General features: G+C 41.0%; 2 protein-coding genes across 4 annotated transcripts; one reads left to right on the top strand and one right to left on the bottom strand.

The window, feature by feature from the left end:
* Positions 1–1,678: 1,678 nt before the first annotated feature.
* On the bottom strand, positions 1,679–12,144 carry LOC145492154 (uncharacterized). Of its 3 annotated transcripts, none has more exons than XM_081471493.1 (3): positions 11,776–12,144; positions 4,155–5,695; positions 1,679–3,636 (listed from the first exon to the last, which is right to left on the bottom strand). In XM_081471493.1, exons 1-3 carry the CDS (start codon positions 11,909–11,911, stop codon positions 2,377–2,379), a joined length of 2,937 nt encoding a protein of 978 aa, XP_081327619.1. In that variant the 5' UTR covers positions 11,912–12,144; the 3' UTR covers positions 1,679–2,376. The 3 variants fall into 3 exon arrangements, with proteins under 3 accessions (XP_081327619.1, XP_081327620.1, XP_081327621.1); XM_081471494.1 differs by lacking the exon at positions 11,776–12,144 and adding an exon at positions 6,473–11,104; XM_081471495.1 differs by lacking the exon at positions 11,776–12,144 and adding an exon at positions 6,701–11,104.
* Positions 12,145–15,584: 3,440 nt separating this feature from the next.
* Positions 15,585–24,531, top strand: LOC145491955 (uncharacterized). The gene is made up of 5 exons (XM_081471257.1): positions 15,585–15,841; positions 19,060–19,280; positions 19,716–20,254; positions 21,377–22,424; positions 23,261–24,531. Exons 1-5 carry the CDS (start codon positions 15,753–15,755, stop codon positions 23,587–23,589), a joined length of 2,226 nt encoding a protein of 741 aa, XP_081327383.1. The 5' UTR covers positions 15,585–15,752; the 3' UTR covers positions 23,590–24,531.
* Positions 24,532–24,676: the final 145 nt, after the last annotated feature.

Below are 24,676 nucleotides of genomic sequence, written 5' to 3'. Positions count from 1 at the left end.
AAGAGAATCACAAGAAAAATCAAGTGGACCCTAACGTAGATGGCCTTATTCTTCTAGCATGCATTGTTGGTTTGGTTCTTTTCATCGTCGTTTTGCGATACATGTGCTGTACCATTGAACAATGCGAGGAAAAATCCAAGAGATCCCTTGCTGCTAAGGATAAAGTAGAACACACAGAGAAAGAGATTATTTTGCACGGAATGAAATACAAGTCCTTGGTTTGAAATGACTGACTTAAACGTTGAGGCTTATATATGGCAAAGTTATTGGCAGCATCTGGAAGAATGAAACACAATTTCAAGATTCGGAAGCTGATTGGTTTTAACACCATTTTAATTTGTCAAAAATTCGGGATTACTGCACTATTAAGAACACGAGGTCGAATTTTGGATTTCAAGAACGTTCGAAAACGTTTATGAAAAAACGAACCTCGACTCCCCGATTAATCTTTTCACGACATTTTTAATAGTCTTCATGCCAGAATCTTAATTAAGGGAATCGTGTAAAAATTTTGCACCTGGGCATGCTCGATACTTGTGCAATACTTTTTTTAAACTAATTGATATGATTGCGAAACAAGTTTGACTGTATCTGGCGAGCTTCGTATACTTCTAGAGCTCGGAAATTTTATTGTCTATTTATAACAGTTTTTGGTACAGAAGGTTAAATTTTTACTTGACAAGTTTTTCTTTACTATGGGTCGTATATGGTAAACAACGTCGCATTGCAAAGCATCAGCTTCCAAAAAGGACGTTACTTTACTCCTAGGAAAAAAAAGCAGAAACAAACACACTCACAAACAAACAAACAAACAAACTTGTAGGCGCTACTATTTTTTATCTCTTAGTTGCATAGTGGGCGTGATAAATTTTTTAAGTACAGTAGCAACTAAGGTCTTTTTTTCCCGCCATTTTATGCGGTGTAGACGTTGGGCAACCTGACATGAGAAAATTCCCGAAAAATTCAATTTCTGAAATATTTATGGCCTATAATGCTTCTTTGCGACACAACTCAGTTATGACTAACGGAGTCAGAACTAGTGATGCAGGTTTTTCGAGAAACATATATGTTACGTTTGGGTTGTTCCAGCCAAATTTCGCCACAAGTTTTAAGTCGATCTTACCAACAAATGTATGTATGGAAGACTAAAACAGGATCACTTCCTAGACTATAGACTGTAGACTACAGACTACAGTGGCAAACGTTCAATGAGGTAAATGTATATAGAAAGTTGATTAAAACGTCGTTTACTTTTGCTGTGAAAACCGTAGCAATTCCTATGTCTTCAAAGATACAAGTCTTGTGAATAAAATAATATTCAAATCATACAGTAGTGGTCTCTGTTTGGGTTAAGGTTAATAAGAAAATATTACTTATTGTTAAGTAAAAGTGTAGTAAGCAATGTGAAATATTTAGGAGTATAGCAATTTTGTATATTGATCATGAAGTCCGCAGACTCAGCGCACCAGCTTGCAATAAGAACAAAAAAAAAACGTCGCGTAAAAAGTGGCGAAGAAAGTCGCTAAATCGGTTTAAAAAAAAAAACAAATCGTTTTCTGCGTGGCACTTATGGGCCACCGTAGGTAGCAGTTTATTTTCTTGTTTGAAACCCCTGTAGAATATTCAGTTCTTCTTGTTCATAAATTGGGTTACATACGCAAATAAATGAAAGAACAGATTAAAGAATATAAGGGATTTATTAAAAGCTCTCTTTTTCTTTTTTTCATTCAAAGATATAAAAATCTATTATATTAACAATATGGAACTTAATAGACTAGAGGAGAGAGGAGAAAACTTCCAGTTTTCGTTTACTTTGAAAAAAAACTAGTAGAATAAAAACATAGGTAAGCTTTAGAGAGAGAACCCTGAATTGGCCTTCTCTTTTCATACAATCTTATTATTTCATAACACGTTTCAGCCTTAGCAGCGATCAAAATACACCTACTCAAAACATTAATACTAACTATTACATTAACATCACTGGAATAAAACAAATGGTCACTGAAAGAAATTTATCTTGATATACGATGAAATTTTTCATAGTGAATACTTTAACAAATATATGAAAAAAGTATGGAAAACTTGTACGCTGACGTTGAATACCGTGAACATTAACGGGCAACAAATGGAAGAGACGATTTGTGGAAATCGACATATATTGTGGAAAACGTGTCGAAAACGAAACGCATGAAACAGCTGGAGGCCTAATAAAAGGGGCTTTGTTCATGCGTTTTTTAAAACGTTGTGTGACATACCCATGAGATAACCTCTATACCTAAACGCTGTATGTGACATGCAAGACGATCTTGAAATAGAACAAAGCCTTCAAATAATACAGGCGTAAAAATTCGAAAAGCGAAGCGAAATGAAACAAGTTTAAGAAATACCGTTTCTTTCTAAGACTGACCAGATATTTCGGTCACATCTTACAGTCTCTGTTTTCTTTTTCAGTACTTCTTTACTACAAGTTTGAAGTCTTTTCTTTAGAGAGCTCAAATTCGTCAAGAGTTTCTCACTCTTTAGAACCAGTTTCTTTGTTTCAGCGGGCTTATCTTTCTTCTTCGTTTCAGGAGGAGAGGAAGCCATTTCTTGCTTTGTAATTAGGGACGCTTGCTCAGTATTCTCTGGCAATTGAGGTTTGTCCGTCTTCAGGGCGGGGGCCTGGAATCCAGACGAAAAAGCCTCAAATAGATTTTTATTTCCCTCCTTTGGCTTTTCGTTTGCGTTACCGGCAAGCGTCACGCATTCCGTTTTCAAATCATTGGACTCTTGCGGTGACTTCACTCGTTTGTTCTCGGATAACTCAGTGCTAATGGGCGTTTCAGTGCCTTCGCGTTGCGCTACCTTTGCGCTCACGGTGCAAGAGGTTTCGCTTCCACTTCTCGTTTCCTCTTCACTGTGAAATTTAATTTCTTCGTAATGTTCGTTTGTCCCGCATTCTACTTTGACTATGTTATCGTCCGACTCCTCTTCGTATGCATTCAATGGCTGTTCGAAACTCTTGGAACATTGATTCACTTTCTCTTCGTTTATTACTCTCGTGGAAGTTTCACTGTGTTCCGTTTTTTCTTCCTCGGTGCGTGGAATTTCAACTTGCACCTCTTCACAACTGTCCTTGAGCTCCATGGAGAGATCTTCGCTTTTGTTATCTTCTTGTGGACGTTTATGGGGTTTATCGTCTGATTCCTCTACGTTTACTGACTCTTGAGGAAGATTGTCGGAGTGTTCAAGGTTTTTATCATCGTCGTCCGTTACGCTATCCGTGACACTGTCCGTCACGCTACCCGCACCACTGCTCCTTCTATCGTGACATGGACTTCCACGCTTCTTTCCCTTATCTGCACCTTCTTCCTGCAAATCCGTCGAACTTTCGGCTCGCTTCAGTTTCATAATCAACCGTTTCTCCAGTTTGTAGAGTATCTTTTTCTTCCATTCTATGGTCTCGTTCTTCATTCTTTCTCTTGTTTCCCTGAGCTTCTCTTTGATTTCTGGAACCGTCTTGCTGAGCCTGGGTGAAGTGGGATTACTGCCTCGACGTTCTCCCGTCTCGGGTGGCGATCTTCTCTCCTTCTCCTGCTCAGCCATTTCCGAACTGTCGAGAACGGGAAGGTATGGAGGGGGGCCGCCCAAGTATACCTATATAACAATAAACAATGATAAAATCTTTATTTACCCACGGTATCCATTTCATATCATTGTGCTGTGCAAATTACAAAGAGAATCATAATGAAAGAAAAAAAACTTATTTAAAATGTAACTACCTAAATTAGAATAATATTATATACTAAACTAACTATAGCACGTAGTATATGTTTTCATTAAAGAATGTTTCTAGAGGAGGATAAACTAGGGGCTTGCTTTGCTTCCGGTGACAGACTATTCCATAACTGGGACAGATACTCTCTGGGCAAAGTTCTTTTCGAGGGCTTCTGTATTGTATTTGGTCTATCTGAAATAAAAAGATTACGTGCGGATCCCCTGAAAATGTAGTTGTGGATGGTACTTGCTAAGGTGAATTTCTCTGAAGCATATTTGGGGAATTGTTTATTCATATAGTTTTGTACATCGGTGTCTTAATATCTCGTCTGTCAACTAAGCTTGGCAAGATAAGATCACGAAGAATCTGAGAACATTTAACGTCCCAATTATTATACCTCTGAGTCAGCATGCTCCGGGTATTGAAGAAAACCTGGATGTACATGATCTTGGCTTTCGACTGTTTCCATCTGAGAAGCACTAGCTGCAATGCCCTGGCTGGTCATAGAGCTATCACTGTGGGCATAGCCATTTGTCAAGTCTATTCGCTCGACTGTCTCCACATCACCGTGTCTCGTGTGATCAGAATGTCCCGTATGATCAGCATGTCCTGGATGTTCAACCTGTCCCGGATGTTGAACATGTCCCGGATAATCGACATGTCTGAGGCGTTCAGTATGTCCCGGATGATCAAAATGTCTCGAAAGTTCAGCACGCGCTATATTTTCAGTAAGCAGAGATTGTTCAGCATGTCCGGGATCAGCGATATCCTTATTGTCATAACTTGTATCGAGGACAATCCTCGTGAAATTGCGCCTGTTTACTTGAAGGTCATTTGGTGAACTATCTCTTTCGTCTACAGAACGTTCATTGTGGTTTGACTTTGTTTTCGTGCGTTGTTGTTCCGTGCTGATCGAGCAGCGAGGTCTTTCAGGAAGAACATTTGTCACAACGACTTCTTCATCTTCGTGACTGTATCTACGATCTGTCACGGCCGTGGCTCTATCGTTGATTCCACTTGTTAAACTTATGACTGGTGCCTGCGACTGGTTTTGCCGGACCTCACTCTTCTCGCGCGCATAATCAGCCTGGCCAACGGTCCTCCCGGGAGTAGGGTGATTTACGGTTTTCGTAACACTAGCGTTTGCATTGTTTATCATGGAGTGAACCGCGACGATTTTGGGAAGTGTTTTGTGGTCCCAGGCTAAGCCAACCGAATCAGACGACTTGAAGGAATAACTAGTCCTATGTTCCTTCCATTGATCAGCATTAGTAACAATGCTGATCCCAGGCACGCGTCGAAAATTGTGAGATGAGGAGTGAAGATGGGACGATCTGCTTATGCCCTGTGCGTTTGGTGAAACAGAAACTGGCCTAGGATCATTCTGCACAGGGGCTAAAGTCGGGGTCTGATATTGTCTCTCATAAGCTGAACCCTGCTGAGAATGAAACCGAAGTTCACTTCTTCGAAAGCTACCGGACTTGTCGGTTTGATTGAAAAGCGGGTCATTCTCGTAATAATGAACCAGATTTTGCATATGTTGTAACTTTAGCAGCTTTAAAATGTTATTTTTGGTGTTATCGAGTCTTCGTAAGATCTGTAACTTAAATTGTTCTCGTTCAAGCTTTTTATTATGCCTTCTCTGCGCGAGATCTTGCTCGGAGGTAATGGGTGGTGATAGGCGAGGTCGCTTAGCTTCACTTTCGGTAAGCTCTGTGACGTAATCACCGGAAGTACGCCGTCTTTGTTGTTGACCTGCAGAATAGTTCACAAAAGGATTCAGGAATCCTTTCGGCGAAGAAGGACAGGTAGTTGAAACACGTGTTTGAGCCGCCAGAACCCTTTCAAAGACATTTTGGGGTAATGAAAATGACTTGTCCACCACAGGAACATCCTCCAAATTCATCTCTCCTTTGGAAGACGAGCTTGGTTGTGGTTCTGAAATAGAAGCACAATATGGTGTATAAAATGACTGAAATAACTGAAAAACTCTTGAATTGTTTTGTCCACCGTTAACTTAAGTATTTTGACTCCTTTTTAAGTCGATTTGTATGCATATCGGGTGCGAGTCTCAACTACTTTACTCTACGTTACACCGATATATAGAGATTTCACTGAATTCTTGCATTTGTTTTCACCTGATGTCATCGCCGCTATATTGAATGACATCAACAAAAGATTTCTACGAAGCCAATATAAGTTCTTTTGTTTGTGTCATCAAACATGGCCGTCAGGCCTTTGTCATCTGAATCTCTCGGGACAAGTTGCAAAATATCAATTCTGAATATTATCATAAATGTCTCATTTTGCTAAATAACGTGCGGTATAACATGATTTACAAGAAGTTTATTTCGGACGTAGAGGAGACCTAGCTGTCACTTCTGTCACGAAGTGGACTATAAAAGATCATAAAATAACTGAAATAATCGAGAGTTAAAGGGACTACAAACCGAAAGGCTATGTGCAACTGGACAATGAACAATAGGCTATTTTAAGTAAAAGCTCTTGCAAATCATATACTCAAAACCTTTAACGGAGAAAGAAAAGATTACACTGTTTGGCGGTCGAATCAAAATTTTTGGATCAGTTTACGGTTGGCAGTTAACTTCAGTATGACTGCTGTAAGAGAGAATAGCCAAAAATGCTACAAGTTAACGGAAAAATTCGTTTCAAGTTTGCCGAAGAACTCAGGCTTATGAACTATATAAAATTTACCGGAGCAGTGTCGCGGAAAGAAATTCCGGCTTCAGATGTTGTGCAGCTCTAAATCCTGGACAAGCTGTTTACGCTTCAAGGAAGTTTACGTTTACTGTAGGATAACAAGCGAATGGTACTATAGACATTGTACGAAAGGATGAAAAACCTTTTATATAAACATCCGGAAAGCGCCCACTGGATTGAATTCCTAAGAATTACCACACAGGCGACATCCGGAATACAAACCTGACCCTGCCGCAATACGTGAAACTATGAACAAATTAAGTTCGTTTGAGTTCCAGAGGTACACGTGTGGGATTGCAGACTTTAAGTTTCATGCGGTTCTTTGGGGAAGGCACTTCAAGTCCCAATTTTTCGTCTTCAGTACTTGTAACCTGTGTTGTCAGGTTGGCTTCAAGCTACTAAGTGAACCGTTCAATTCACGTGACGCTATGAATTAACACGTTCCTGGCCTACAACGCGCTGTGATTGGTTAAAATGAATTACGCAACGTATTGTGATTGGCTAAACTGAGCTATTTTTGAAATTGTTGCCGAAATTAGCAACGGCGGCGTTGTTTTTACCGCCAAAACCTTTCGCTAGGAAACGCCCAGAGCAAAAACCTACAAAACTGAACTAACGCGACGGTTCGTTTGAGAGGATGGTAAAAATGAAAATAAAATTTACGTCTTTCCTGAAACAATTAGATTCTAGAGATTGGACGAGTTACATTTTGTAAACGTGATCTGTTTTCAGAACAGCGTCTCAATATATCAAAAGACACAAAAGGCAGTTGCGATAACATTTAAATATTTTGAGGAAATAGATTAAAGTAGTCTATTGTTCACAAAGTTGTCTGGGATCAATTGTTTCACAGTTTGTGGTGGTCAAAAGGCCGCGATCGTTCAGCCACAATTTACCCTTAGCTAAAATTACAAATGCTAGCCGAACTAAAAAGATAATCAGAGTGTTCCTCAAGTGTCGGGTGAAAACGATAACTTGAACTAATTAATTTCGCAAAACAATAGTTCTTTACAATTTCGACTGAAAAGTTCTAAATTGTATCTGGAGTATGTAAACCACGCAAAGGAAACAAACGGATGAAGAGATTAGTGTGTGAAAAAGTTCCCACGAGAAACGTTTCCAGTTTGCGCGTGTAAATGTACCACGAGGACGTGCGCCTAAGCATAAACTGTGGGTTGAGGAAAGTTCTGGCAAGCGTGGGTTGCTTGGCAGTTACCCTGGTCCCAGCGGTTTTTCTTGATTTTTCTCCGCATGAGAGAGCTGCGAGGAGCCGCGAAGCGGCGAACACGAGCGCCGCTACGCGAAAAGAAGAAAAATGAAGAAAAACCTCTGAGACCAGGGTACTTGGCAGTAATCTGGTCTTGGTAAAGATAAGGCAGATCTCGTTTTAATTAAAACTTACAGCTAACAACAAAAATCATTCTTAACCGATTCAACGGAAAACGTTGACTCGATCAAACAACTCCACTCGTGATAAATTGAAACAACGCGAAAATAATTTCACAGCGTGCAAATCGACCAAAATATGGAAATATACAAAAAGAGAATAAGAAATTAAAAGGTAACATTTAGTGTGTGCTAACAGTTGCACCGGAGAAGACAGAAGGCTCATTTCTGTCGGCTCTGAACTCAGGTGACCTCAGGTTTGTGAGGCGTTTCAAAATGATTGTCACACACAGAGGTGTAAATAAACTTTAAAAATAAAATACGCCTGCGAAGGATATCGTATAAGTTTCAGTTGCTAGTCACTACCGTTGCTGTTTGGTCCGACAAACATAACGGACAGTTTTTAAAACATTGGTCCAGATGGTGCCATTGTTGCTCTTTTGTACGCCAGTGGTTATCGACGCATGCGCAGACACATTATCCCTTGCAATCTTAAAGCGGCTCAGTCACGGTATTTTGAGTTATTTTGGCCACATACAAAATTACCTTTAAATGGTAGGAAGCCTGAAAATAACAGTTTAGTAGGATAGAAAAACACCAAAGAGATAATGATAAACTATAAAGGAACAAGGATGGCTAAGGATGGAGAAGATTGACACGGATTACAAACGACGAATTTGAAAAATTGAGGCTAAACTTTTCAATATGCGCAAACCGTGACTGAGCTCCTTTAACCTTAATTGTTACTGTTCCGGGTTTCTGCGAGTTACAAAAGACAGTCATCTGTGACTGGTGGAAACCCGTAACAGTGACAAACATAGAAGAGAACTGTGTATTCGCAATCTGTGCATTGAAGGAGCTTTAAGTAAGAATTGAATATCTGATGACTTTCATAATAAATTTCCACTAAATTCTGTGAACTTCAGATCTCACGTTACATAAAGAAATAATAGAAGGAATAATTAATGACAAAAATAATAAACAAAATGACAAGCACAGAAGAAGGATGTTCTGATGTACCACTTGAAAAAGTGACGTTTGCGAAGCACTGTCACTAATCGTGCTGCAGTATTCTACTGTTTCTTCAGAATAAATGGACCATAGGTCGTTAGACCGAAATTTAAGAGAACAGCAAAAGCCACGAATCGTGTTTGTCACCGCAGCTAAACTCATAACCATAATCTGAGCGAAATTTAAAACGTGAACAGTAAGATACTGGAGGACAACTAGAGAAGGCGCTCCGCAAACGTCACTTTTCTCCGCGTGAAAAGAACTGGTAGACGTTTTCACGCAGGTAGAGCTCGAGTTGCCCCGCTCTCTAGTGTCCGGTTTACGTTGAGGTCATTTCACCTCCCCCGACATCCTCAACATTTCTTGAATTCTGGGACAAGTATTTTTAGAATATATTCGACAACTTTTCTCACCTAGATCAGGTTTCAACCACCAGCTCAGTTACTGCATATAGGAACCGAAGTTAGCAACGTCCAGAACTTGTAAGAAAACTTGTCGCATCGGAGCAAGTGTGGTAATTAAACAAAACAAAAAAAACAATAGTCCTTTTGGTGTCGCAAGCCCCGAGGGTCTTTTTCCGCGAGGCTAAGCGGAAAAGGTTGGACTAGTAAACTTAAATGCTTCAACACCGGTCTCCACGCAATATAACAATCATTGACCTTATCACTGGCAGGTAGAACTTGAAAAAGGTTTTAGAGCAAGCAGGTGCAGTTTCGTCAGCAGAACGAAAGACTCTGGAGAGCACAATCACCACAGGCTTATTTTAATTTCTAAGAACATGTAAATAATTCTCTTCTGGGGTGTGCTTGACAGAAGAAATAAACCACTTCACGCTCACAGTATTTTTGATGACGTTGTTCGGCGAAAAAAAAATCCGATTTTGGCGCATAAATCCGGAAATTCAACTCTACTTTCTCATACGTAAGCCATAATTTTAGCCCCAATGGAAAAAGAAAAAGAAAAAGCGAAAAAGAAATGACTCGCCATTAGCCACGACTGAAAACAAAACCTCGAGCTCGCACTAGAAAGTGAAAAAAAATTAAAAAAATAAAAAAAACATAAAAAATCATCATCATTTTATACATTATATTCTTAGAGCCACTGTTCCTTAAATTTAATACCTGAATATATTTAAAATTTTCCAGTCCATTAGTATAGGAAGCATAAGAAAACTAGACATGACAATTTACTCGTTGAAATCTGCTGAAATAAGAAGCCTACAAAAACGTGGTAGGAGGAACGAAAACGCTGCTGATCGCAACTTTTCTGTGCAGCTCCGCGTTCGGCGGTACCCGTCACGTCAGGCTGAATTATCGCTAGTAATAAACGAAAAGGCGGTTTCTTGAGATCTTTACTCTGCCCGGCTGTTACAGGGATCTGCAGGCGCTCGGTTAAAAGATGCACTGTGCGAAATAAGGCGAAAGAAATGATTTGTAAGCAGCGCGCTCCTGGCACCAAGCCCCTCTCTCCTTTTTTTGTTTCCCGTTTTTCGCACTGCACTCCACCTAAATGAAAGGCTGGAAGAGGCTACACTTTGCCGCATTTTTTCTTGTCGGCGTTAGGCTACGAGTAGTCGGCCTTCGTTCCCGAAATCGGCTTACGCTACGCGGAACCCTAAAGCCGGCAAAGATGAGTCAGCGTTTATCTCTCTTACGCCCGCCGCACAGCCGGTGCAAGGGCGGGAAAACGCGCTGAGTAATTTCAAAGCGGGTAAACCGCAAAGAAACAACATGTAAATGACCACGCTCAAAACATAAGAGAACAAATATCAGACAGCGAAAAAAACAAAACAAAAACAAAGAAACAAAAATGCCCAGTTTCTTTTTCCTAAAATGTCGTTTGTAGTTCAATCACTGAGGCAAAGCCGGCGCGAATTCGAGCGAAATTTAACATGACTAAAACGAGCAAAATATAACATGACTTTTAAAATTATGTCACACCGTTTTTGTGTTTGTAGCGTGCTAGTTTGATTTTGTTTCCTTCTTATTTTTTTCTCTTTCCTTGCATAATTTGAAACAAGGAGAAAACAAAAACAGTCTGTAATTGCCGCAATAAGGAAATATGGCCATTTTAAGTTTTAACAAATTCTACCATCTCAGTAATGCTATAAGAAATGTGTCGCTTCCATGCTTTGAAGTTTAAATAACTAGATAGTGAAAGGGAAATACCATTCTTGATTTTTATCTGCGCATTAATCACAGGTCTTTGTGCATAAAATGTAAAGATTCGTGTAGGGCGTAATGGAACAGTAGAGTGTAAGTTAGGGAAAGGTAGGGGAATAAAAAAAATAAATGAAGAAAAACATTTTTTTTCTCTTTTATTTCCAATGCACGGCTTTCTCGAATCCGGGCTTCGTTCGCAGTTCTCGATTTCCCTTGTGACCTTTTAGCGATTGAGCTCAGATTTCAGTGCTCTACTCCTCTTTCAGTGAATCCCAAAATGTCTAGCATTGCACGAGAATTATAGGGAAATCGAAGCGAAAATATCTTAAAACGTTTCTGTTCGTAAAGCCATCGACCTCCTACTCCTATTTCGTCACAAACCTTCGTGTATTTACCATGCATTTTCCAGACAAAAGAATACAAACTCTTATGTTTTGACTACACATTTCGTAATTTTATGCTTCATGGCCCAGTACCACGACAAAATGATCTTAAATTGCAACATACATTACCATATTATCTTTCTCACACTGGGTTAACTGTTAAAATCCGTACATAGTTGCGAAACAGTCGGATTTACCCCAGACTCGAGTAAACATCAAGTTGTCAAAGCGATTTCACTACTACATTACAGTGATACAGGTAGTGAGGTGGTTGTGAATATTTTGTCATCCGTCGAGACTATTAGGTAGTATTATGAATGAATAAATAAACGAGATGAACCCTCGTTGCACTTACCATAGCCACATGTCCCCTGATTTCTCTGGTAAAGTTCGTTCTGCGAAGTGAGATCGACGAAGGCCGACGATCGCGGAGGACCGTCAACTCTGGTTGGCCACTGCTTGTCTGTTCCCTGATAAATCAATGAATCCATACGCGCGCTCCTCGTTGTTTCGCTTTCTTGAATAAGAAATAGCGATTATAGAAATCGAAAACGTGAACCACGTGCAATCAATGTGATCTGCGAGAGTAAACGCCTTGCGCGTTTTGCAATTGAGAACGTACGAGAAAACAAATCCTTTTTTAAAAATGGACTAAAGGTTTGCGTGGAGTAAACAAATCAATCAACGATTGCAGGCGTTTTTACGCCCTGACAGCTATTTTATACCTCCGTGCAGTGAACTGTAACGGTCGGTATGGGTGTCAAATCACCCTCTCGCAGCTATTTTTGCGATTAGTCACGCAGGATATGCTGAGTCACGCAGGAAAGAGTAGGTTCTAGTCTTTTAAAGAACCATACCCGAGGCACGTACCGTAAGCTGTTGTTTTATATAATACTCCCACTGTCCCAGTCTGACTTACTCCGGTACCGCTTTTCCTTTCAATAAGAGTAAAAATCTTTCCATAACATTTTATTGAAATTTTTTGACCTGGGGTCCACTTTGATATAATATCGTGAACGGAAACAGAAAAATTCACGGAAAATGTTTTCAAATAAAGTTTGCTGTGGCATGAAAGAATCATTCTTTCTATACAAATCAGCGAGAGGTTCTTGTGGTAGCATGTGCACAAAATGTCTATTTCAATTCGAAATGCACGCGATATGGATATCAGGCACGAACTTTATCGTGAAACAACTTCTTTGTTTCCACTCGGCTGTGATAGAGTTCCGGGCAGTACCACGAGAAAATATGTGGAAATATGAGCCGTCCATCAGCTTTCATGTGGTAATTCTTACAAAAAAAAAAAAAAAAAAAAAAGTCTAGCTTCAGCGAGTTTCGTAGACTGTTCGCAGCCTCTCTATGTACGCGCAAGCGAAAGAAAATGCGAGCGAAACGCACTGGGGCTGGGGATTCGGTTTGCAAGCGAAGCGAAGCGAGCAAGAATCCCGCTCTGCGCTGGCGTCGAGTTCTTTCGCGATTCTATCCACGCGTTCAACGATCGCATGAAAATACAAGAGAACAGAGTGCTGTGAACAGTCTACGAGTTTCGGGAATTGGACGAGAAAAATCAAAATGTAAAGTGAGACAGCCGAGGTAAGGGTAGCCTGCAGTTCAGGCGGATTAGAGGGCTTTAGCGCGAAACACGAGCGGGCGCGAAGCGCGAGGCGAGAAAAATCCTCCTGTATTCAAACTATTGTTTATGCTCTACCGCCCCCTTGAAATGATTGACATGAAAGAATGAGAGGGAATAAGGCAATTCAATTTACCGTGGCGCGAAAAAATGCCTCAAATAACCAATTTACAAATGTATATATGACGCAAAACAGTCAACAGACGTGAACACCTAAATTTAACTAAATTGACGCGGGACAAAGCTAAAAATGATCCGTGGTAAACAGCCATATAGCTTAACACAGTTTTAATCTAACAACCGGGCACTGCATGACAATGTAGAATGCAAGTAATCAACATTGATGATCACCGACTGATCACCGACAGCGAATAATTAAAGAGATACATTTCTGCAATAAACGTACATTTCTGCAATAGAAATGAGGCAAGACAAACCACACTACTCGGCACATGGCAAATTACAGAGGTGTCAAACTCTACAAAGCGATAGATAACAACTGAAACTCTGCAGAGCTCTGATCTGACCGACGGCTCTACTCTACTTTTAAAAAAATCACCCTGATTACACAACATTAAATGCCTTTCAAAAACAAGTGAAGAGCAAAATGAAAGGTTGAGAGCCTGGAATTTATGTGAGAACGGCAAATGTAGAAATGTCACGAGCCGGCGTAGGAGTCCGTGTAGGCCTGTCACCCGAATCAAACGCATCTTGTTTTTTCTCGCGTATGACGTCACGTGGCTTAAAGCAACCAATCGACAGGCGGATTTTTCTCGCCGCGCGCTCGTGTACCCCGCTAATCCGCCTGTACTGCAGGCTAAGGTAAGGGTGTAATATGACACCTGGGGCCTGTTTCTCGAAAGCCCCGGAATCTTTTTGGGCCCCAAAAGCCCCATTTTGTTAATCGTTACTTAAAGACAGAGAGGTGTATACGGCTGAAACTTCTTGTATGTAGAGAGCCTCTGTTCGTACTAAGAATATATGAATAAAATAGCTCGGTAGTCAAAAGGTTTGGGATTTTGCTACGGTTTTTCGGCTGCGAAAACCTTTCGGGACCTTCCAGAAACGGGCCTTTGCCCTTTTTGGGGGTGCAACATTTAAGATGTATTTTTTTTTTAAATGCTTATTTTAGCTTATAAATACATAATACAACCGAAAATATATCATTGGAAAGGGAGAAAAACAACCCGAAAACAAAACAAACAAAGAAAGAAACAAAGAAACAGAAACTGAGAACCACTTCGCGTAGTACGAATCAAGCTTGGTGACCTTTTTATTTGCCGTTGCATTGTGGAGAGGTGGTCGTTGTAGAGAGGTTAAAAATAAGAGTGAATGTACGAACTGTCCACCGGGACCAAAATTAAGTCGTTGTAGAAAGGCGGCCGTTAGTTAGTGACAGCGTCAGTAGGCGTTCAAAGGGGGAGGGCGAGGGCGAGGGGAAAACTAGATGGGCGAAGCGCGATCGGAGGGAGAGGGGCTCTAGCTTGCGACGAGGCTCACGTTCGAGCCGCGAAGCCGCGAGACGAGAAACCTCTTCACCAGACTCCTTCTCGCCGGATCCCTTTCCTCTTCGCCGCTCGCCCGCGTGACTCAAAGATGAACCTGCTCACAGGCTAGAGCGACTCCCTCTCCGGCTCTGATCGCGCTTTGCGCGTCAGGTTTTCCTCTCTCCCTCCCCTCAAAAAGATCGGGAATTTTTTTGAGGGGAGGGGGCGGATGTACACTGGATATTTCATAAATACAAACAACCATGACCATGCATCCACGAATGAAAATACTTTTACAGCCGGAAGCCAAGACAACTTACCTGTGAGGAGACAAACTTTGTCAAATCTTATCCCTGAATTTGTTTACTTAAAAAGGACAGATGTTTGAAACGAATTAATAGGTTTATAGCATTTTTCGTTTCCATTTCAGCTATTGTAGTACAGTGGAACCCCGTTTATAATATAATCCGGTCCGGTGGGCCACAAAAATCTGATCGTATTAATTAACAGACTGAGCTTTTGTTCCAGCCAGAATAAAGTGGACGTAATAACGAGGTGGCCGCACAGGGGTGGTCGTAGGGCGGGGTGAATCATCACGCAACGTGAGATGCCTGACCTAAATTGCGTGACTGGGACCCGGCGAGAATGAAGGCCACCCTTTCAAAACTGAAAGGTTTCACTTTCCCCGTTTAAAAACTAGTGTATGCCTGTCTGTTTTACAGTGGAGTTCAGTAAGTTCGGGCCGGTAACAGACAGGTTTTTTTTCGCGAGAAACCGATTATGTAACTGGGTCAGGTCTGTCTTTTCCCCCACCAAACAAGAAAACTCACAATTAATGATGATTGCGAAAGTTTGTGAGTCTCTTCTCTTGCAAGCGATTGCATAGCCACAGATAGCTTTGTTGCCAAATGAGAAAAAGCAGACATCTTTACCACCGTGAAAACTTGCAACATCTAATGAAATTGGGTTTTACACATGGGAATTGTCAATTTGTAACGTTGACACTTGTGATTAGATAATTAACATGGCACTTTCTGATTCGTCGGGTCAAAACTACTCTGATGAGGTCGTTGTCGGAACATTCTTTAACGGACACGTGCGAAATCAAACATCACACTTTGTCGAAACATTCCGCATTCCTCGTCACTTTCTTATACTCAAGACTAAGGTTTTCGTCGAGCTGATGTGGAAAAGGCGGTTCATTTTGCAGAACTAATGTCGTTTGTTACTGCAGGCTTGACGAATGTGTCTGAAAGCACATCAAGATCTGAACCTGAAGATTCCACTCTCGGCGGACTTTTAAGGTAAGCGACAAGCCTGTGAACAATATCTCTGCATTTTCCAGGTTTGAGAAACGTGCGCTAAACTCAATTGTTTCTACGGTTAGTTTCATATGAACATTGAGTCATCATTACAAATCGCTTGCTATAAAGCAAGGGTATAAAGTCTCTAAATTCTATGCTTCTTCCAGCTAACGAGCTGGGCTGAATCAATCAGGCACTCCTATGCTCGCCGGCCAACACTGAAGAAAGGAAATCGACTCCCAAGCCCAGCATTGTTAAATCATGTTTGAAGTTCCTCGCGCAGAATATTATGGTCAATCTTTCTTGACCATGATCTGAAACAAAGTGAGCGGCACTACACCTAGCTTGAATTTCAGCCTTCTCCTCCGCTCGCTAAGTCACTTACCGAGCGGAGGAGGCGGCTGAAATTCAGGCTTCACTACACCTAATTAAACATATTTTGATGCTGTTCATGTTTCCTACATGTTACTGCACAGGCTCTCATCGCTTTGGGAGGCGTTTACCAGCAATTATATATATATATTTTTTTCGTTAGAATTAATTACGCTGTTTCTCGAAACGCCAATCCTTGCTCGGCTGATTATTCTCCGATTTTTCGCTCCGCGCAAGCAAGATCTTCGAGTTAAAGTTCTTCAATATTTACAGTGCATGTATCCGGTAGCATACATGTCCAAAACAAACGAAGACCTACAGTGTCACGAAGCAGGCAGACTTTCGTAAACGAACTGCGCTCAAAACTCGGCCACAAAGCTAATTTTGACGTTGCGATCCATTTGGTTTGATACAATCATCTCATATTCTAGCTGTCGTCAAGCGCGTTTGCGGACGTCGCTATTAACCTCGGAAAAATTGTCTTGTTGGAAATATGCAATACGATTACAGCCGTCTGCGAGAAGACGAGTTTTCTCACATGGCTGTTTGACTACATTTTGATGTGACCTTGGAATAATAGGGGGTAGCGGGGAGGGGGGGGGGTGCCTAACAGAAGGGGGGGGACTGATTACTAATTTTTCCAACATCTACTTACATGACAGTATTGTCTCACAAAATAAAGCAACATCGCTTTTTACTCCTACAGGCGCTTTAACATAATTAGTGCAACGTGCTAGAAACATCGCTCAGTCACCCCTGGCCAACACAAAACAATTCTTACAGTGTTTCTGGCTGAAACGCTGTCCGGTGAAAAGTAAAAATCGAATATAAAATTACCGCTTCCCGCAACGAAAACGTTGCGTTCACGCATGGTAGTTTTTCTTGCAACTTGTGTCGCAACACAATTGCGCAGATAAGTTTCCTACTGTAACCGCGGCTAACCCGCTTAGCTCAATATCTATTTGTACGGAGGTGATAGTTGATTCGGCCTTGGGCCTCACATACAAATCTCGAGCTCATAATTCAGTTAGTATGATAAAATTACTTTATAAACGAACTCAATAAGCTTTGGGTTCCTTTTGAAATTTCCAACAGTCACGCCCAGTTAATTTTTATGGGGAGGACATGTACTTCGTCATGGTTTTGTGTTTGCGCTATTGATCTTTTTGTTGTAAATAGCGCTATATAAAAAATAAATTATTATTCAGCTATTATTCTTTTTGTTCTTCCTTCTCAAGTTATTTATGTATTTATTGTTAACATTATTTATTGTTGTTTCGAATGTCTCAATTTCGTCTAGTTTTAGTGCTTTGTTTACTTCATTTTCTGATTTTTTAAAATTAACTTTCGATTTTTTTTCCTTTCGACTTCTGGTTGGTTTTTGGCTATTTCGTTTTCCGATCTTGCGTGCTTCCCTATCGAGCTCTAGGTCCTTCGTTTTAGAATTTCAAGTGCTTCTTTTTCGAGTTTTGGGTGCTTTGTCTGGAGTTCCGGCCGTATATGGTCAGTTTCAATATTTTCTCATTTCATGTTCGAGTTTGGTCTTACGGTTTTAGGTCGATTTGTTTGTGGATCGATACTGTATAGACTTTCTAAGTCCCCTCCAATAATACTTCCCTGGCCTTTTAGATCGTTTTCCGCTCACTTTGCTCACAGGCGATGATCAAGGATTTAGCGAAGGTCGACTTGTGCAAGTTTATGTACTGTACTATACAGTTTGTGATCGAGACTATGTTTTTCATTGGATTGTGAACAAAAAGGGTGTTAACGCAACCACGACGGTCAGACCGACCAGTTCTTAAAACTTTCATGAACCTCTAAGGTATCCTCCTCTCACCTTGTAAAGACAACGTTTAGTCCTAAATAGAAAACCAATATAAGTAGTTCGCCGTGGTGGCTGCCGTTCTCCAGATCGAAAACGTTCTACTTTGTTGACTTTCCGCATAGGACGGATACTGAAATCTACCCAGATGTATGATACAAGTTAGGCTCTGTTCTGCTCATTAAGCCTTTTGTTTGGGGTCGTTCTTGTTGTCATTTTGAGTAAACTCACTGACAAGCAAAGGAACTGTTCCGTTCCAAGTAGGAAAAATCAGCGGTTGTGGTTCACAGTCTTCAAAATACGCCGAATTTGGTCATTTAATTTTTAGGACAGCTAAGAAACTGTACCAAGATTTATAACGCACGTGCAAGAGTATTGTACTTCTCCCTAAACCTTTTGCTTGACGACGCTGCCGATTGTTGTTGACGTAGTTTGCTCAAGCTCTCCATCTCTTGCCAATACTCTTTTATCATAGCTGCGACGGTTAGAATAGTACACCATGCAAAATCTGTCTCTGCAGCAAGAGTATCTCTAGTGTGGTTGCAATGCGTTTTGTTAATAAGCATAAGCTTGCATAAGCAACTTACGCAGACGTAATAAGATGTTGGTAATTAGCGCCTTTTGTTTGGAAAATGTCCTGGCAATAGGTGTTACTTAGCAGCGCCTGACTGCGTCTGCGTGTGTTTCTCTTGCTTATGCGGAAACCTTACGCAATACTTATCCCTGTCCTATGGAACTTTTCACACATTTACACCTGTAATTAGCTACATCATTCTATATTATTGCTTCATTGCAATTCGTCACGTGTTTTGCTTAGATACAATTCATACCCTTAGAGAAAACTTGGTTACGGTGCTCGCTGCGACAATATATGCAACCAGCTGAAAATAAGAGAGTTACCTCTATTAGTAATTTTGAGGCTTCAATCTGACATATCCTGTTCCTGTTCAATTAAGCCTGCCATCGCCACATGACATCGTTGTCTCACTCTGATGGGTTCCTCTCTTGTACATTTTCCTTGCAGCGAAGTCCTGTGTTCTTGTGATACCTGTTCCTTCAAGAAGTTGAAAGAAGTAGAAAGCACTCTTCCCCCTGGCTTACCAATGCCTTACATTTCCTCTTGGACGAATTCTCAATTTTCCCAAACAAGCCTTCAAGCGGCCACGCCTTTGGCACCGCGGACTGGGTATGAGCCACCTTACTGGCACAGGCCATGTTACTTTGGATGGCATTACGTCACTAGAGGTTTGTTACGTGGTTTGTTGGCCATAACGTCACTGAATCGGCCATCTTGATCCGCCATCTTGGATTTCACCGTGATCTCAAAAATTAAAGTCAGAGCAGAACATAAATTAATGGGCAATTAATCCGGCATTTGGTTTGACCTGCATATGTCAAAGTGCGGTTTCTATGGCAATGTCAAATGACGTGAAGAAACAGGTGACACATCAAATTTTCCGCAAGGGATAAATGGACAGCCACTGAAAGTTTCGACATCGGAGAATAAATCATGCTCTCAAAATACTTACAACTTTGGGTTCCTCCCAACCCTCCGCCCCCTTGTGCGCCCGAGGGTTAATTAAAGAGGACGGTTCTACGATGACGCATTGTCAGTCTATCAAGACCTTTCTTTTGTTTCTAAACCTTTTTATAATTGTGTTTTCATTTTTGTACCCTTAGCCTCACAAGTGACTCACCACGCCGCTTTCCATCAACCAGGAAACATTTCCTCCGCGGCATTTCACTTCTCGCGATATCACGCTACAGAACGTAACGATACCGGATGTATCGCCACAGGATATCACGCTGCCCCAAATCACGCAAATCTCGACACAGCCACGGAGAACAGACTTGGAAGATTGCTCGGCGGTGTGGCTTACGATCATGGTGACTTTCCGAAGATCATTTCAGTGCACTCGATGGCTGAGAGGTATCAGGAATCTAACACCAGTGAAGCTACAGCAGACTGCCATTGTAACCCTCACGCAGAAGCGAAAAATGTCTTTGAAGATGTCACCGACGTAGAAAAGCCAACTAATCATTCGATATCCACGATTCTAGATCTGTCCTCTTCAAGTCCTGTTCAGAACTTTGGCAGTATTAATCCTCTTTCTGAAGTTTGCAGCCTGGGAAATAATGCGAGAAAAAGCCTCGATTCTGATGAAAACGAGTTTGGAAAGCAATCTGAATGCATTTCAACTGAGGACGAAAGCGTGAAGGTAAGCTGAGTTTGTCCTTGTTCCAATCTCGATTGAAGGCTTTCTCTCCCTTTCCTCCCACGGCAAGGCAAAGAGAGGAGAAAGAGCCTGGGATCGAGGTTGGCGTCTCTCCCCCGGTTTCTTGGTTTTTATGCGTTTGATGTCACCGCCGCCATGTTAGCGATGACTAGTGAACAAAGACAAAGGTTTTCCAATGAACTTTTCTTCTTTGTTTCATGAATTTCTCGGGATTGGTCACTGCGAAATCAGAGTAAGGCAATGATGAAACTTGTTCTAAGTATAGCTAATTCAAGAAGCATGTAACAGCTATCTCATCAACATAAGTTTGTCCCATGATCTTTCCCTGAAGGATTACGTCCTTCTTTCCTGCCATGTCATCTGTTTATTGATCACGAATGTGAATGTTTTATGCGCGCTTGGCTAGTGCGCGCGAGTCCTGGATTCTACACATCTTCGGAAACCGTTCCTGATGTTCGTAACCTTTCGGTACGTAAACAGAAGCTCCGATGAGTTTCGTGTCTATCGCTCGTCCCAGATTGCTCAATTGTTTTTTGTTTGTTTCACGTCCTCGATCCAGCTGAACGTAGATCACACACTCCAATCGATAGAACAGCCGCATTTGTTCGCAAATCTTGAACACTCATTCATGGAGTTCGTGGATCGTGTTATCTAATCAGATAAAAGCGAACGGGCTGTCGAATACTCGAAAATTGATTACGGCGACATGGTGCAAATTGGATACGATGTGATGGACGAAAACTGCTTGCGCGCTCGACAACGTTACCTGTGTGCAGGTAACGAATCAGGAGGCTTTATCAACTCCTTTAGGCCTTGAGCAAAAGAGTATACAGTCCAAAAATAAAACGAGAACAAAAACCAAACCAAAACAAAAAAGACAAACAATCAAACAACAACAACAACAACAACAAATAAACAAGAAAACAAAACATAACTAAAACAGTAAGTTGCCAATGGTGTACCTGTGTTTAGCTTGGATCACTTCATGTATCACTGAGGTATTCCGTGCATGTATAAAACAGTAAACTCTTCCTTCAATACCTCATATGGGGCGAGAAAGGGAGAGTTTCAAGGGCTGCGCTAAACGAAGCACAATATTTTTAGTTGTCAGAGAGTGCACCCGAATCCGCAACCCCTGCTGAAGGATTATCAAACACAGATCTTCAGGAGTGCACAAGTAGATCAGCAGTAACAGGAAAAGAAGATTTAATGTCTCCTCGCCAAGAAACGACAGAGCAGGGTGCCTCGACTTCGTCGAATATACCACCCTTAAAGATAACGAAAACTGCACTAATTTCGCATCGCATGCGAAAAATCAATAAAATAGAGAAACGACTGAAACATGAGCAATCAGAACGCAAGAAAGCACGCTTTCTTAAGAAGATAGAAATGCTGCAAAGAGAGATTGGGCTACTTAGAAACGGCTCACAAGGAGGGAAAAGTGTACGAAAAGATGAAAGCCCTTTGAGTGCTACACCTGTCAAAACTTCACCATTGACGCCAAATGAGGAGATGACAGAGCGTGCAAAAATGGCTGATGCAGGAATTCAAGATTGGAAAGCGGAGTTTAGAGTTAACACGACTACGAGAGAATACTTAAGTTCAGAAAAGCCAAAAGGGGATCTGTGTGGAAACGGTTTAAGAATGAACGTGTTTGAGAAACTGGGGCTTTTGAATGAAGAAGACAGCTCGAGCGGGGTGTCCACTTACAGTGATTCCTCGCCCGATATAGATCATGACCAAAGCGATTCTAAAACAACTGCACGTGGAGTGTTAACAGAACCCGACGAAGAACTTTCGGAAAAAGTTTTTGAGGAGAAAGGCGAACTTGATGCTCTTCGATCTCACTCTGAACCATTAGCGGGCAGTAAAGATAATCAGGAATTCAATGAAAACGTGAACATCTTGGTGAAATCGGCAGACAGGAACAACGAAGACAAGCTCGAATACGAGACTCTAACAAACACGTTCAATCGAAGCGGGTCCAAGAATCACCGCAGAGTTAATGACAGCAAAGAGGTGCCGAAGAGAAAGCAAGCAGACGGTGTGTTCAATGGTCTATCCGCCAAGAGACGCTGCAAATCTTTGCCGAGGAAGGTGGTTTGGAAATATCTACCGCCTCCGCTAAATATAGATCAAGAGAAAATGGAAGGTAAGAAATTGTTTGAATGAAAGGTTGTGTAAGCTTTTAAATACTTTCGTTTCCATCGGCTAGAATTGCCCTAAACACTCTTTAACGATTTGAGATCAGTTCAAAGTGGTGAAAACTTGCATTTCACGATCCCACACGCTGTGTTTCAGTTTCCAATGTTAATCCGATGCTAATTTAGTAGAATGCAGAAGTCATGTTTAAACCGGCTACACACCGAAAAAAATGCAACTTATCACAGTATTATCACAGTAAAACGATTTCAGTGTGCTTGGAATGGAGTTGTGTTTCAGCCACCCACACATTTGGCACTCTTGTTTGTAATTTTCCGCGCGATGCATATGACCAAAGCGTACTATAAGAGTTTGTATATATGGAACTCTGATAGGAATTGTATACATGGATGAACTCGATCCAGAGCTCCGTTTTTACTTTTTAGTTTTAAAAAATAAAATTTTTTGCCAAGTTTAAAAAAAAAAAAATTGTGCATGCGAGGGGCTTCACAACTACTTTAATTTTACGAAAATTTAAAGTCTTTTAACTTTGTGAAAAGTTGAATCTTGCCATAATCCTAAACAAAAAAAATATGAGAAACCGGTTTTTTAGTTATACGCAGTTAAGGGTGTTTTTTAACAGGTCACACCGTTTTTATTGTAACTTGCAAGTCAAGAAAATGATCATAACTTGTTAACCAATGATTGGGCGTTTTTTTAATGTCATTATTGTGGCATTAACTGTAAAACAGTGGAGGTATTGATTCATCAAATTAGAAGGACTGAAAAAATCCCGGAAATTCTTCTTAGTCACCACAAAATAAAGGCTACTATTTTCCTCATTAGTTATCGCTGAAAAGCAACAAAACATCTCGGCCAAGAGTGAAGTCACTTATTACGACGTAGAGGACAGCGACGCAGAGCCACTCCCGGCGAAGTTCAACGTCACTGGTGACGTCAGTTGGTCACACTTGTCAATCAACGATGACACCGATTCATCAGCTTCCAATGATCACGAGGAATGCTGGGTATATGATGACGACATACTTCAAAGGAAGCTTGAGTTACGAGAAAGCAAGATTAGTGACCTGCTTCTCAAGAAAGAGGAGCTGTTGCAGACCATCGAAAAAATGGCGACGAAAAATCTCCCTAGCGATGAACTTGAATCCTGTTGATTCCTCGATACTTCGCCCATTGTACAATTAAACTTTTTTCAAGAATCGTTAAAAGCGTTGGTTATTCTTTCTGCAGTGTACAGGTTGGCAAACAGGTATAGCGTGACAAAATGTTGACGTCAAGCAAACTTGACGTCGCGGAATGTACGTTGTGTTAAGCTTTGCGCGTTGTGTTATTAACAATTCACCACTTTAGAAACGAGAAGAAATCTTGAACGAGTCTAACCTCGCATTCGTATTGGGACTTCAGCATGCTGGGGGCAAAACAAACACAAGAGGTCCCACAAGCCACTGCGCGAAGAGACTCGCCTCAGATTTCTTCTCGTATTGAAGACTCGTCGTTTCAGAAGTTTCATTCTTAGTTCTACAACTATTCAAGGTTGGCTGTTGCGTTGTCGTTTCCCCAATGTTGTATCTGAACAGTATTTTCTTGGAATCTTTCCAAAGGCCTTTTTTCCTCGTATTTTCCGAGATTTCTAATAAGGTCGTTTCCCTCGAAATTAAAACAGAAAAACGTCTAAATATTTACTATGCTTACTGTTGCATTGTTAAACAGTTACGAAAGTTATGATGAACAATTGGCAATGAAGTTCGACGTTTTGACCATTCATTTTCGACTGGTCGGTTGAAAACAATTAAAATCGTCCTTTTATTGACCATTTTTGTTTTCTTCTTTTATTGATGATTATTGTAATTTAACACTTGCCATAGTAAGTTCTCGACAGGTAGTGAACACTGACCATCGCCCTCTTCACCACCCCTCTCCTCCCCATCTCTCTCTCTTCTTCAAACGCCTGATCATTTCAACAAGAGGTCACATAACACGGAATTAGACAGATTGTAAAGCAAAACCAACCAACCAACCAACCAACAAACAATAAGCCTGGAAACGTTTGGCAAAAAACAGAGCAATCACACAGTACTCGGGAAAGTCCGAGAGCTAATTTTATTCAATGATAGAAGTAAATTCACCCTGAATGAATTGCGAATTTTCAAACATATCTTGTATTAGGTTCACGGATAAAATAGGAGGCTGCCAATAATTTTGCGTTCTTTACGACGAAAAATCGTACAGGCCAAGACTCGA

The sequence above is a fragment of the Orbicella franksi genome, chromosome 7 (assembly GCF_964199315.1).
Source record: "Orbicella franksi chromosome 7, jaOrbFran1.1, whole genome shotgun sequence".
Taxonomy (NCBI): Eukaryota; Metazoa; Cnidaria; class Anthozoa; order Scleractinia; family Merulinidae; genus Orbicella; species Orbicella franksi.
The sequence above is the reverse complement of the archived record's forward strand: the minus strand, read 5'-3'. Positions and strand labels throughout refer to the sequence as shown.

Bases quoted from the DNA above. Each gene is read 5' to 3' on its own strand.
- LOC145492154 (XM_081471493.1), bottom strand. From the start codon at position 11,911: ATGGATTCATTGATTTATCAGGGAACAGACAAGCAGTGGCCAACCAGA. The intron at 5,696-11,775 runs GTAAGTGCAACG...CTTCTATTTCAG, and splicing joins TCAGGGGACATGTGGCTATG to AACCACAACCAAGCTCGTCT. The intron at 3,637-4,154 runs GTATAATAATTG...ATTGTTATATAG, and splicing joins CGGAGCATGCTGACTCAGAG to GTATACTTGGGCGGCCCCCC.
- LOC145491955 (XM_081471257.1), top strand. From the start codon at position 15,753: ATGTCGTTTGTTACTGCAGGCTTGACGAATGTGTCTGAAAGCACATCA. The intron at 20,255-21,376 runs GTAAGCTGAGTT...CAATATTTTTAG, and splicing joins CTGAGGACGAAAGCGTGAAG to TTGTCAGAGAGTGCACCCGA. The intron at 22,425-23,260 runs GTAAGAAATTGT...TTTCCTCATTAG, and splicing joins AGATCAAGAGAAAATGGAAG to TTATCGCTGAAAAGCAACAA.